General features: G+C 40.3%; 1 protein-coding gene across 1 annotated transcript in view; it reads right to left on the reverse strand.

Annotated features, from left to right (window-relative positions):
- Positions 1-14,025, reverse strand: part of ADAMTS12 (ADAM metallopeptidase with thrombospondin type 1 motif 12) — a 646,291-nt gene that overhangs the window by 103,584 nt on the left and 528,682 nt on the right. Inside the window, exon 17 of the mRNA XM_040338094.1 lies at positions 604-730. Coding sequence (XP_040194028.1) covers positions 604-730 — 127 coding nt within the window. The remainder of the gene's footprint in view (positions 1-603; positions 731-14,025) is intronic.

Raw genomic sequence — 14,025 nt, forward strand, 5'->3', positions numbered from 1 at the left:
TTTTGTTTTTTCACTTCAAAATAAGATATGTACAGTGTGCATAGGAATTTGTTCATATTTTTTTTTTTAAACTATAACCTAGCCCTCTAACGGTCTAAGGAACAGTGAACTGGCCCCTTGTTTAAAAAGTTTGAGGACCCTGATCTATGTGATTGATTAACGCTTAAAGATACATTTAGATAGATATAAAACATTATTTAAAAAAAAAAAAACACTCTGTCACTTTGCCCAATCAGACACTGGGGGTTATTTACGAAAAGGAAAATCCACTTTGCACTACAAGTGCAAACTAAAAGTGCACTTGAAATTGCACTGAAAGTGCACTTGGAAGAGCAGTCGCTGTAGATCTAAGGGGGACATGCAAGGCAAATAAAAAACAGCATTTTTGCTTGCACATGATTGGATGATAAAATCAGCAGAGCTTCCCCTCTGTTCAGAACAACCCCTCCAAGTGCACTTTCAGTGCAATTTCAAGTGTAGTTTTCACTTGTAGTGCAAAGTGGATTTGCCTTTCGTAAATAACCCCCGATATTTCACCGTGCCTCATGGAAGGAACAGCTTTGCTCCACCATCTTTTGCTATGTTTAGTTAATATGAACTTACCTTGCTGGGCAATCTTGCAGGTTGCACTTTTTCTGTCTTGGCATTGGCTGTGCGTCAGGATCACAAAAGGAATTTTTAACCACGCCTCTTCCTTTGAGTACACATCTGGCGATCTGGCGCTGAACACCTGTGGGGTATAAATAAGTATATCTATAATTAAGTTAAGTTATTCATTTGGAGGAGAAGTCAATGAAGTCTTTGGAGGAACCTTTTGTTCCAATCTGCAATTAAATTGAAACTCCAGCCAATTATTTTTTCCGAGTGCAATTCTGTTTGTTCTAGCTCTGGGAGATTTTCGATTTAATTAGTCACCAGGGCAGAAAATTAGCAAAATATTTGCAACAATTACAGCAATACCAGAACTCATTTTCGCTGTGAAGTATTAAAATATCAAACACCTTTTTATTTACAGTATCTGTTATATAGCATCCCAAACACTTAAATGTAGTATTTTGAATGGGTCACATGATGTTGAAAATACCTCTCCCCCTTCCACCTCTTTTTTCCCCCCATCAGTCTTATGTTTTTTCTTGAACCACTTGATCGTCAGAAGATTTACCCTCTTCATGATCTGGGCATTTTTTACGATACGGCACTATTACAGATAGGTGTATATAGACCACACCTCGCTCCACAGACAGCATAACCCCCCCCCCCCACGTGGGAAGTCCAGCACTTACCGGGCTGTGGAAGGATCATCCTTTTTTGGGGGGGGGGAGGGGGGCATTGTAGTGAAGGAAGGCAGAGGTTAAATGAAAAGGGAAGTCACATTGAATTAATGAAGCATTAAGGAGATAGAAAAATACAAGATTGATTTTTTTTCTCTTTTCTGATTGATGCAAGTCGATGGTATAAAATATGAAAACTTGTAATGTGAAATCTATGGAAAAATAAAGAATTTATAGAAAGGATCATCCTGTGTCTTCACTCACCCCCACAATACTGGCAGCAGCGGCGGCGGATGTGTCTGCTCCTCATGCTTCCTCCGCTTGCCAAAGTGCCTCTAGGTATCCAATAGGATCGCCTGGTGCTTTGGCCAATCGGGAAACAGGTCTCATCGACCTGACTCCTGATTGGCGGGGAGGCACTGTAGAGTGAAAAATAGCGAAAATGTATTTGCTATGGTCACACAATTGAGTGGGATCGGGGAGCACGCTCTGTGCCCCGAGCCCACCCTTTTTTGAAGCCTATTATAGCCTCTGGCTCTAATCAGGTGCTTAAACAAACACCCCGCCATAGGAATCTATGCGTCCGGCGTTCTAAAAAGGGGTGGAATGGATGAAGGCAGGGCTGGATTAAAAGCATCATGGGCCTGGTGCTGAGGATTTTTGGTGACCCTTTTTATGGAAATAAATGAAATAAAAATGAAAACAATAAAAAAAATAAAAATGAATATTGAAACAAATTAAATTAAATACAGAGGGGGGTGAGAAAAAGAGGAAGATGGGGGGGGGTGAGAGAAAGAGGATGGGTGAGAAAGAGAGGATGGTGAGAGAAAAAGTTACACATCAATGCTACCACGATTTACATATCAATCTTGTGTATATTGCACACAGAGCAGGGTTGGGCAGCATTAGTGACCACTTGGTTGGGCCTATCATAAGGAAGGGGCCTGGAGCTGCAGCTCCAATAGCCCCTATGTTAATCTGGCCCTGGATGGGGGGGGGGGCAGCACCCATGCATCCACAATGCACTAGCCACCACTGCAATACATAGTTTGAATGGGCCCTATAAGGAGATACAGACAGTAATAAATATGTGAGAGATGTTCTAACATTCTATTAAACTAGATAAAACAGCTTTGGGTACAGATCTACTCTGTACCACATAAGGTTTTAATGCAGACCTAAACCCTAAATGTACTAACTAAGGTCATTTCCATCCACTCCTCCCCAACCTAATGTATAGACATTCTTTCCTATTGTACTTAAAATGTATGTAAATGCAAACTTTTTTTAGTTTTGGAAAGAATGTTCTAGTGGCAACTGAGATGGAAATTTTGTTTGCCTTTCTTTAAGATTTCCTCTTACTTCCTGGTGTCTCCAAGACAGGAAGTGAAAGGAAATCTTACCAGCAGGGTCCAGATAAACATAAATTAACCAACAGGAGTTCTAGGCCTTCAAAACTTCACAAAAATATTTTGACTATCCACATTAATATGAATCCTTTGCTTTTACCTGCATGGGCAACAAACAGGTTCATAAGACAGGGGGACAAAAGCACATAACACAAATCTCTTGGTTTGTTAAATGATGAACTCTAAATACACTTTAGAATATACTGTATGTGAGATCTGCCTTGCCTCAGAATTTGTGTTTTTCTCCATCCAGTCCTGAGAATTACATAGCCCTTTCCACACAGCAGGTCCACCCACTGGTGACTTGGCTTCTCTCTGCAGCAGTTGAAGCCCAATTCAAGTCGTGCCAACCCCTCTTACTGCTTTGTCAACCAAGAAATGGACCAGTCCCCGATCACAGACATGGGAAAACACTAAAGATATGGGGCTAGCAGGGGTAATTATACGCCGGGAAAAGCCTAGCGTAAACAGCGTAACTGTACTGCGTCGGTCGGGCGTACGTTCGTGAATTCGCGTATCTAGCTGATTTACATATTTCGACGTGTAAATCAGCGTACATGCCCCTAGCGGCCAGCGTAAATATGCAGTTACGATCCGACGGTGTAAGAGACTTACGCCTGTCGGATCTAATAGATATCTATGCGTAACTGATTCTAAGAATCAGGCGCATAGATATGACCGCCTTAGTGAACATATTGGTAGGATAAAAAGTGGGTTCCCCAAACATAACCTTTCTAAACATTATGACAAATATCATGGTAGAAGCATTAAGGGGACCAGTTTCTTTGCCATAGATAACATCCGTGCACATTGGCGAGGTACCAACATGGTTCGGGCCATATCTAGGTTGGAAACTCGCTGTATTTTTTGTATGAAATATTTTATTCCCTTTGGACTTAACGTAGATTGAGATATTAATTGTTTTCTAAATAATTCTTAATATGATTTTATAAATTTTTAATATCTTATGGTCTATAACTAATATAGGGATTATATTTGGATTATATATTGATCCCTAATTTTATGAATTCATTATAATATTAAATACATTTTTTATGCATATTGATTTTATTATAAGTATGCACATATATTGCCTGTATTTTAATCATTTTAATTTATGATGTAATTATTGGTCACCTCCGATTATTTATCTATGCTGTAATGCGATGCTCTCCTACTGGTGGCAACACATCCCTGCGTTCTGACAAAACTCTGTTTTCTATTTGTTCCGACCTGCTATATGTAGGATCCGAACGTATTTCCTGTTCTTAATAAAGACTTCTCGCTATCCATTTATTTAAGTTGCCCTCAGTTGAATATGAGGGCTCTTCATGGAGTCCGTGGTTATTTAAACACTGTGCGCGCTGACGTCCACATCCGGCTAAACCCCAGTTGAAGTCCTATCGAGACGAAACGATCGTCGGGTGCCGTGACGTCATCACGTTCCGTCCTGAACGCCGGCAGTGTTTTTGATCTAGTAGCGAGAAGCATCGGAGTATCGGAGTGGAAGCATTTTCTTTGATTCTTTTGCCCACAATTCATTACATGACTGTAAGTGCAATCTTTTATTAAAACTACCTCTTTGAGAAACGTAATACGCTATGAGAATCCCCTTTTTCTTTATCGTTTATGGTATATCCTGGATCTTCTGCTGAGCCCCACTCTGATCATCCAGGCGGATCGGTTGCGGGAAGACCATACTTCCCACACGCTCCATGAGACTGATGAAAAACAGTCTTTCATTCTGGTAAGCAGGCAATTTTTCCGCACGAGTGTATTGTAGAGATTTACTTTACTATCATCAACTCAGAGTTATTACATCAATTTCCCAAACAGCCTTTCTGAGAAAATTAAGCTGGATCACTGTTTTCTTTTTCTTTCACGTTTTTTTGGAATTTTGTTTACATTTTCTGGACTCAATTTTCACCCCAGAATGAACTTTTAATTTATTATTTTTCATGAAATTTTTCCTCACAATTAATCACATGAATTATATATTTATCACAGATTAGCGCTGCATTTCCCCCGTTTTTGTATATTTTGTTGGATTGTTGTACACAATTTTTAGTGCTAGCAGCTCATAATTTAATTTATATTTCAATCACTAATTTAATTCAGCGCAGCGCCAGCCTTTTGGCTTTTTCCTAATGCATAGATACGACCGGCCGGACGCAGCGATACGACGGCGTATCTGGAGATACGCCCTCGTATCTCCTCTAAGAATCTGGCCCTTGGTCAGTATTGCATAGAATGCTGTTTATAAATTTCCTATACGGTAGGACAATAAATTAGAATAAAATTACAATGAAGTTCAGCTTTAGGCAACAGAATTATGTCACCTTCTTTTTCCCAGGCATTGATTGAACAGACTACTGAGACTTCACTTAATACCTAAATTGCCCCAAGCACTGCCCTTCCCTCTACCAATATAAGTGCTGCTGTACAGGGCATTGCACAAAGTTGAAATTTAGTCAAGTTCAGGTATTTAAACTAATTGCATTTAAAAAAATATATATATTTTTTTAATTATTCACATAATTGCACTTATTGGCATTTAAAAATGTTCCTGAATCCTTTTCCTGTTTTATAAATTGCAAAGATTTTTATAGGTAACACGCTACCACCTTTCTTTTGAATATAACCAGCCACATTCTGTTATAAAAATTGACATCAGCCTTTGGCATGAGCAGACATTCCAGTTCTAGTGCAGCCATAGCACCACTGACAAATATATATGTTTAACATTGTATTTTCCATCTACTGACATCTGCAATCCATGGAACAACTTGTAACATTCTATCCATTTATCTCAGCAATTGTTTTATTAAAACAAAAGGCCAGTGTAATGGAGTGCATCAGATCTGTAACTATGGTGACCCGATCTCTTGGCCTACGTGGCATGGCAGGAGGTTAATCACACGTTAACGTATTCCAGAGGCGTGGGATCATTATTCAGGAAAACTGATGAAGATGAATGCTGCACAGTACGTTACACTACAGAGAAAAATTGCATACAAGAAAAGTATGAAAAAGCTGATGGTTGCATTAATCAGCTACAGAGGTCACCATTACTGATCTCTTGCCAACAGATGAAAGATCTGGCATGTAGTGAAATACATAGCATATATTCTTCTTGGTATATATAAGATAAAAGGAACGGATGTAATTTGTTGCAAGAACAAAACTTTTTCATTCAAGATTTGAAATATTTTTGGGTTTTGCAGGAGAGTGGTTTTATTGACTGAGAAGAAGTCTACCTTTGGAGTAGCCCTTTTATAAATCCTTTAAAATTTTCTCTTCATCTTCCTCTCCATCCTAGTCATTTCTTACCATGTAATCACATTTTAAGACTCAAGCCGGTCATAAATAGGTAGAATTTCAAATGAAAATTCTTAGGAAAAGAAAGCTCTAAGAAAGTTCATCCATTTTTCTAATCATTAGCAGGATCAAATTGACGTTCGTTTTTGACCACAGTAACAAAAAAACCTCAGAGGCCTCGTACACACGACCGAGAAACTCGACAGAATCCATCAAGAGACTTGGTGGGAGAGCTTTTTTGCCAAGGAAAACGGTCATGTGTACGTTTTTCATCGAGGAAACTGTCGAGGAACTTGACGAGAAAAAAATAGAACAAGTTCTCTTTTTCCTCGACGGGAGTCTCAATTTCCTCGACGTGTTCCTCGTCGGGCTGGTTTTCGACGAGAAACTCGAGCGTGTGTATGCTAAGAAACCCTTGCATGCTCAGAATAAAGTATGAGACAGGAGTAAAAGTAGCATTTGTAATGGAGATAACACATTTTTCACGCTGTAACAGACTGAAAAGTTCAAATCGTCTCCGTCCAAACTTTTACTTAACACGCAGTAACATGAGATTAGCAAAAGCAGCCCCAAGGGTTGTGCCAGTGGAATCGAACTTCTCCTGCCGTTGTATGTGTTGTACGTCACCGCGTTTGAGAACGAGGAGATTTTGTCTTGACAGTGTGTACGCAAAGAAAGCTTGTCGAGTTCCTCCACAAGCCTAACAAGGAACTCGACGAGGAAAACGATGTGTTTCGTCCGACGAGTTACTCGGTCGTGTGTACGAGGCCATAGGAGTAGGATGGAAAGTTGTTCTCGAACAAACTCATTTCTAACAGTATAAGTGGTTTTTGTTTGGTAAAGTCGATTCATTCCAAAATCATAAATAAAAAGCGAAGCCTTTCAACATTTGAATGCTTTGAGAATCTGAATTACCCCAAGACTTTTCCTAAGAATTTTCATTCAAAATTCTATCCATCTTTAGTCAGCTTAAAGCTAGTCATATATGGCTGTGTATTTAATGATTTTTTTGTTGTTTTTACCAAATTTGAAGCCATGGGTGGCCCCGTTGGCTGATGCATTATTGCATCCTATGAGATGTAGTCACAGCTGCAGGAGTGTTGACTGTCTGAATACATTAGCCGGCAGGGAAGATTCATCTACTCTGTTTAGCATGGATGAAGAAATGTATTCAATTTCTCATATTCTGACTGCGGGCTGAACAAGAAAAATCTTTCCATGTATGACTAGCATTAAACTGTACGTTTGTATGGACAAAGTCATTTTCTTCTACTGTATTATGTCATGTAACCGTTGTTGTCTGGAGTCTGTAATTTGCATCTCTTTTATTAGTTAAAAGGCCAGTCCACCTATGAGTGATATTGTAGCTATAGACAGAGCCTGGTGGGCTGAGGCAGCCCCTGATTCTTGTACAATTTGGATCCTTTTGCAGCGGGATCTCTCTGCCTTAAAGAACAACTTCATGAAAATGAAAACAAATTCCACCCTTGTTTTAAGTGCTTTTTAAGTCTAATGGAAGAAAATTAAGGTGGGAAAAAATTATATTTAACTTTAACTATATGTAGCGCTACCACGAGCCACTGAAAATTGCCCATGTTTTTTTTCCAGTAGATTGCCCCAAAGCCAGGCACAAGTTCACAGTTGTCATGCCTTTGGCCTACAAGGAAATACAGTAATATCTTCTGGACTTGCAATTCAAATTTTGTCCACTAAATGTCACTCTTAACAAATGACTGTTGATGGGCAGTGTTCTATAGTAATGTACATTTCCTGTCGTGTTACAGAAAACTGTCTTCACTTCCTATCACAACTCTTCCATCTCCACTGGACAGTCCACACGGAGTCAGCTAAGCCTGCACCACATGTTTCCTAAGTCTTGATCCTCCTGGGACAGCATCGCTGGTATTATAAAGACTGTAAATCTATATGCCTAGTAGACATTTGTTTGTGTTTATATAATTCTTATATGTTCATTTATTTGTTTATGTCTAGTTCCACCATTATTCATATGCATCTTATATGGCCACCGTCTGTTCATCGGAATAAAGATCCATAGTTACAGACAGTCTGGTTATTTAGGATGCAAGGTTTAAGCTGTATGTTGAGCTACATACACGCCAGGGGCAAACGTGTAGCGAGAACAGAACAACAGTCACTCTTCTCAATAACAAGTCTAGGGGTGTTTTTTTTGTTGTTGTTTTTTTCGGAGTAACTAGGATAGGGTGGTGGAATAGCGTGGGATACTCCAAAAAGAGAACTATGTACAGGTTGGGGGACAGTGAACCCCTTCCTGTAAAGCTGAGGCAGAAGTCCTTGCACAAGCAAGCTGTGAACTTGGTTTTGTAGTAGGAGCAGTTACAGTAAAAGGGTAAAAGCTTCTTTAGAGCAACAGGAGCCAAGTTCTTTCACAGAGAACTAGATAGACTGAGCTCTTCAGGACACCAGCCAATGTCCCCTCAAACACACAACTAACTCTCTAGCACAAGAGGGGTGGTAGCAGCTGAAAACTCTCTGAGATCTTTCACAGTAGTCTATACATATGAGCCAAAGTACCCTTTTTCCTTTGTTGCAAGGATGGCAGGGATTTAGGACAAGATAATTTCCCCTTTAAGCTGCAGTTCAGTTTAACACTTGAACTTTAAACTTGAAGAACTTGCTGGAGAAGCTTGGCAGTGAGTTTCCTCCTCTGCACATATGTAGAACGTAACACTCAGTCCTAGTGATTTAAGAAAAAAAAAAACCTGAGCCTGTGGTGTAAAATCAGGAAAGTAATTTTCTATATTCCTACATTCAGAGCAAGTCTTCCTGCAGATTGTATTTACCTCTGAAACACCTTTTACGCCTTTAATAGTGCAGACTAAATGATATTTTAATATTTCTACAAAGCCCTGGGAAAGATGGAAGTAGCGCATAAATTAGAGAAATTTAGTATGTTAACTGCAGCAAAGAAACTGAGAAATCTAAAGTGCTCAAAGCAAAATAATACCACAGAGAACATCTAGATATATAATCAAATCACAAGAACAGCCTTGATTGGGAAACTTTGCAAAATAACATGGTGCCATGTCCAAGGATAAATAGCAGCTTCTATAGAAATTGTACTTGTTGGGCTATTTTTTATACTAATCGTGCACACCGTTTCTACAGCCCAGATATATTATGTTTGTTATGTTTTGCTTGTAGTACCTTTTATGCAACAGTGTCACTTATTGCATTAAAGTGAGACTTGGATGGAGAAGAGCAAATGGACGGAGGGGTTGTATGACTAAGGCCTCGTACACACGGACGGACTGTCCGATGAAAACGGTCCGCCGGACTGTTTTCATCGGACATGTCCGCTCAGAGATTTCTGTCTGATGGTTGTACACACCATCAAACAGAAATCCGCGCAGACATGATACGCGGTGACGTGGCCGCTCCGTCGCCGTGATGATGACGCGGCGACGTGCGCGGCCCTGGAAGGTCAATGCTTCCACGCATGCGTCGAATCACTTTGACGCATGCGAGGGCTTTCGGACGATCGGACATGTCCGGTGAGTCTGTACAGACGACCGAACATGTCCGACGGACAGGCTTCCAGCGGACATGTTTCTTAGCATGCTAAGAAACATTTGTCCGCTGGAAACCTGTCCGATCCGCCGGAAAATTGTCCGGTCGGACATACAGACGACCGAACATGTCCGCTGAAACTGGTCTGCGGACCAGTTTCAGCAGACATGTTCGGTCGTGTGTACGGGGCCTAAGGGGTGGAACACGTCAGAAAAAGATGCTGGGTATTCATTCTGGAAAGTTCAGAAAAAGAGAAAGTTTCCCTGCTCGCCTGCTGTAGAGTTGTGGCTTGTTGTAAGTCAAGGGTTGAGGGAAAGTATTAGTTAAAAGTACGGTATATACTGTATATTTATAAAAAGGTATATATATTTTTTTGTCACAACAGTTTGGCAAGTCTGGGGGGTCTTTTACATAGTTACATAGTCAGGTTGAAAAAAGACACAAGTCCATCTAGTTAAACCAAAAAATAAATAAATACAATCCCATATACACAATTCTATACCCACAGTTGATCCAGAGGAAGGCAAAAAACCCCAGCAGAGCATGATCCAATTTGCTACAGCAGGGAAAAAAAATCCTTCCTGATCCCGAGAGGCAATCAGATTTTCCCTGGATCAACTTTACCTATAAATGTCAGTACCCAATTATATTATGTACTATACTGTACTATATTATGTATACTATATTATGTAGTCAATGCTTGAATTGTTACAAAATTGGGGGGGGGGGGGGTATTTGGACTATGGTACTTGGTTGGTTACTGGTGATTCTCCCAGGAGCATGGTCCCCTGGGAAAAAAAAGTACATGTGTGAATTTGTAACATCTACAAGACGGTTGGGGCATGACTGAGGATTTGGTCAGTTATAGTTATAAATTGTGCCTTTAAGGACACCCAAAGGCCCCCTCCTGGTTCCATTGTTGAAATTGCTCATTCATGTTATATGTTATTTTGACTTGTAAATAAAATAGCTGCAGTGAACATCTAAATCCATGTTGCTCAGCCTGTGTTGGTATTTTAAAGGGTTAGGAGAGGGACAGAGGTTAACAAATCCTTTAGTCCTTTAGTCGAGGGTCTGTGCACTCAGAAAGAACATCTATCACCAGCACATCACCCACTCCTATTAAAGATCCTTTATTTTTATTTATTTATTTTTACAAAGAACAGCATTATTCTTTTTTTATGTTTTTTTTCCTTCACTTTCAACAGGTAATCTGCCCAATACAGTTGCAAAAATAATTATTTGATCCACTGCAGATTTTGTAAGTCTGCCCACTTACCTAAAAAAGAAATGAAGGGTCTATATTTTTTATCATAAGTGTATTTTTACATGATAGAGACAGAATATAAACCAAAAATCCCGGAAAAAAAACACATGATACAAATGTTATAAATTGACTTGCAGTTCAGTGAGTAAAGTAGTATTTGATCCCCAAGGAAAAGATGACCTAGTGCTTAGTGGAGAAACCCTTGTACAGAGGTAAAAGTGTAGTTGGTGACCAGGTTTGCACACATCTCTGGAGGGATTTTGGTCCACTCTTCTTTACAGATCTTCTCTAAATCCTTAAGGTTTCTTGGCTGTTGCTTGGCAACTCAAAGTTTTAGCTCCCTCCATACATTTCCTATAGGATTAAGGTCTGAAGACTGGCTAGGCTACTCCATGACCTTAATGTGCTTTCTCTTGAGCCACTCCTGTGTTGCCTTGGCAGTATGTTTTGGGTCATTGTCATGCTGGAAGACACATCCATCTTCAGTGTTCTGGCTGAGGGAAGAAGGTTCTCATCCAACATTTTACAATACATGGCCCTGTTCATTGGCCCCTCAATAAGGCAAAGTACCTTTAGCAGAGAAACAGCTCTAAAACATAATGTTTCCACCTCTGGGCTTGACTTTAGGGATAGTGTTCTTAGGGTCATAGACAGCATTTTTCTTCCTCCAAACACAGCGAGTATTAACTGCCAAAGAGCTCAATTTTGGTCTCATCTGACCCCATCACTTTCTCCCAATCCTTCTCTGAATCATTGAGATGTTCATTGGCAAACTTCAGACAGGCATGTACATTTGCCTTCTTGAAGTGGGGGACCTTGCAGGCGTTGCAGGATTTCAATACATGGTGGTATAGTGTGTTACCAATGGTTTATTTGGTGACTGTGGTCCCAACTGCCTTGAGATCATTCACAAGCTTCTTCCAGGAACGTTCTGGGATGATCCCTCACTTTTCCCATAATCATCCTCACCCTATGAGGTGAAACTTTGCATGGAGCTTCAGACCGAGGATGATTGATGGTTAATTTGTATTTCTTCCATTTGTGAATAATCACTTCAACAGTTGTCTCCTTCTCACCAAGCTTCTTGCTGATGGTCTTGTAGCCCATTCCAGCCTTGTGCAGGTCTACAATATTGTCCCTTAGGTACTTTGACAGCTCTTTGGTCTTGCCAATGATGATGAGGTTTGAATGGAAGAAAGAGATTCTGTGGACAGATGTCTTTTATACACATAACAAATTGTCGTTAGGAGCACCTTCCTAAATTGACAGGACTAATCTGTGTACCACATGAGAAAATACTGTAGCCAGTCTGTGGGAGACAGATTTATTGTTGGTTGGTAGGGGATCAAATACTTATTTTACTCACTGAATTGCAACTCAATTTATAGCATTTGTATCAAGTCTTTTTCTGAATTTTTGGTTGATATCTGTCTCTATCATTGTTAGTTTCATTTTTCAACTTTCTTTAAAATACCAAGCTGTTCAGATAAAGCAGAAAGTAAAGGGTTGGAACAAACCATTTAATACTGACAGGGGTGCTTACAATGGGCAGCTTTTAGAATTTTATGTAAAAACTTTATCCCAAATTATCCCAAAAGGAAGAAAAAAACAGTTCAGCTCTAACTTGTTAGTTAAGCGCATCTACATCTGCTAGTGCATCTAACACTACGCCCTGCTCAGATTGAGAAAGGTGTTTCTGTTTCTCCTCCATTCAGAGTGGAGACACCTTAAAGGGGTTGTAAAAGTTTGTTTTTTAATTTCTAAATAGGTTCCTTTAGCTAGTGCATTGTTGGTTCACTGCCCTCTTTCTCCAGCACTCTTTGTAATAGCAATAGAGCCAGTGGCAGAGGCTCTGAGGACTTTGCAAGAGATCCAGGGACTTTCGAGTAGGGGGGCTGGAGGAGAGGGTAGCCCTGTATGCTGATGATATGTTATTGTTTTTGAGGGATGCAGGTCCATCATTGGAGGGATCTCTGGAATTGCTGAATACCTTCGCACTATCCACAGGACTTAAAGTAAACTGGGGTAAATCAATGCTATTTGCCATTGATCAAGGAGCACAGGATACAGCAAATTCAACTATGCCATTAAAATGGGTAACAGAATTCAAATATTTAGGTATAATAATATCGCCACAGGTGGAAGAATATAAAAAGCTGAATTTAGATCCAGTATTGCAGGAATGTAAAAAAAAAATTAAAGATATGGGGGACTCTCCCTCTTTCACTACTGGGACGCATAAATTTTATAAAAATGAAGATTCTCCCAAGGCTGTTATATCTATTTAGAAACTCACCGCAATGGCTACCAAAAATGTTCTTCACATAGTTACACGGTGTGTTATCTTCATTTATATGGCAAAATAAAGCAGCTAGAATGAAACTGAGTACACTTATGCGCCCAGTGGTAGAGGGGGGATTAGCCTTCCCAGATCTTCATAAATATTACTTAGCAACACAGCTGGTGACAGTGGAAAGGTGGTTGAACCCTGATGAATATGATCCCGCTACAATGCCATTCCGCGGGCTGAAAAATAGGCGAGATCTAACTCCATCAATGATAACGACAGTAAACGCATGGAAAGCCGGCATAGCAAGGGAAAGGAACTCAAAAGCAGATATATCTCCAAATGCCCCATTATTGAAAAATCCTGAGTTTATACATTCTGGGCCAGATTCACAAAAGAGATACGACGGCGTATCTCCTGATACGCCGTCGTATCTCTGTTTCTATCTATGCGACTGATTCATAGAATCAGTTACGCATAGATAGCCAGAAGATCCGACAGGTGTAATTGTTTTACACTGTCGGATCTTAGGATGCAGTACCGCGGCCGCCGCTGGGGGGAGTTTGCGTCGTAAACCAGCGTCGGGTATGCAAATTAGGAGTTACGGCGATCCACAAAGATTTTTCCCGTCGTTACGGCGTCGCAAGTGTTAAATTTCCATCGCAAAGATAGGGCACAATTAACATGGTGTAAAAGTACTCCACCATGTTAAAGTATGCCCGTCTTTCCCGCGTCGCTTTTGAATTTTTTATTTTTTCCGGCGTAAGTCTTTTTTTCACGTCGCGATTCACAAAACGTCGGCGCGTCGTAATTTCGCGCAAAGCACGTCGGGAAATTTGCGACAGGAGCATGCGCAGTACGTCCGGCGCGGGAGCGCGCCTAATTTAAATGGTCCCCACCCCATTTGAATTGGGCCGCCTTGCG

This window comes from Rana temporaria, chromosome 1 (assembly GCF_905171775.1).
Source record: "Rana temporaria chromosome 1, aRanTem1.1, whole genome shotgun sequence".
NCBI classification, from domain to species: domain Eukaryota; kingdom Metazoa; phylum Chordata; class Amphibia; order Anura; family Ranidae; genus Rana; species Rana temporaria.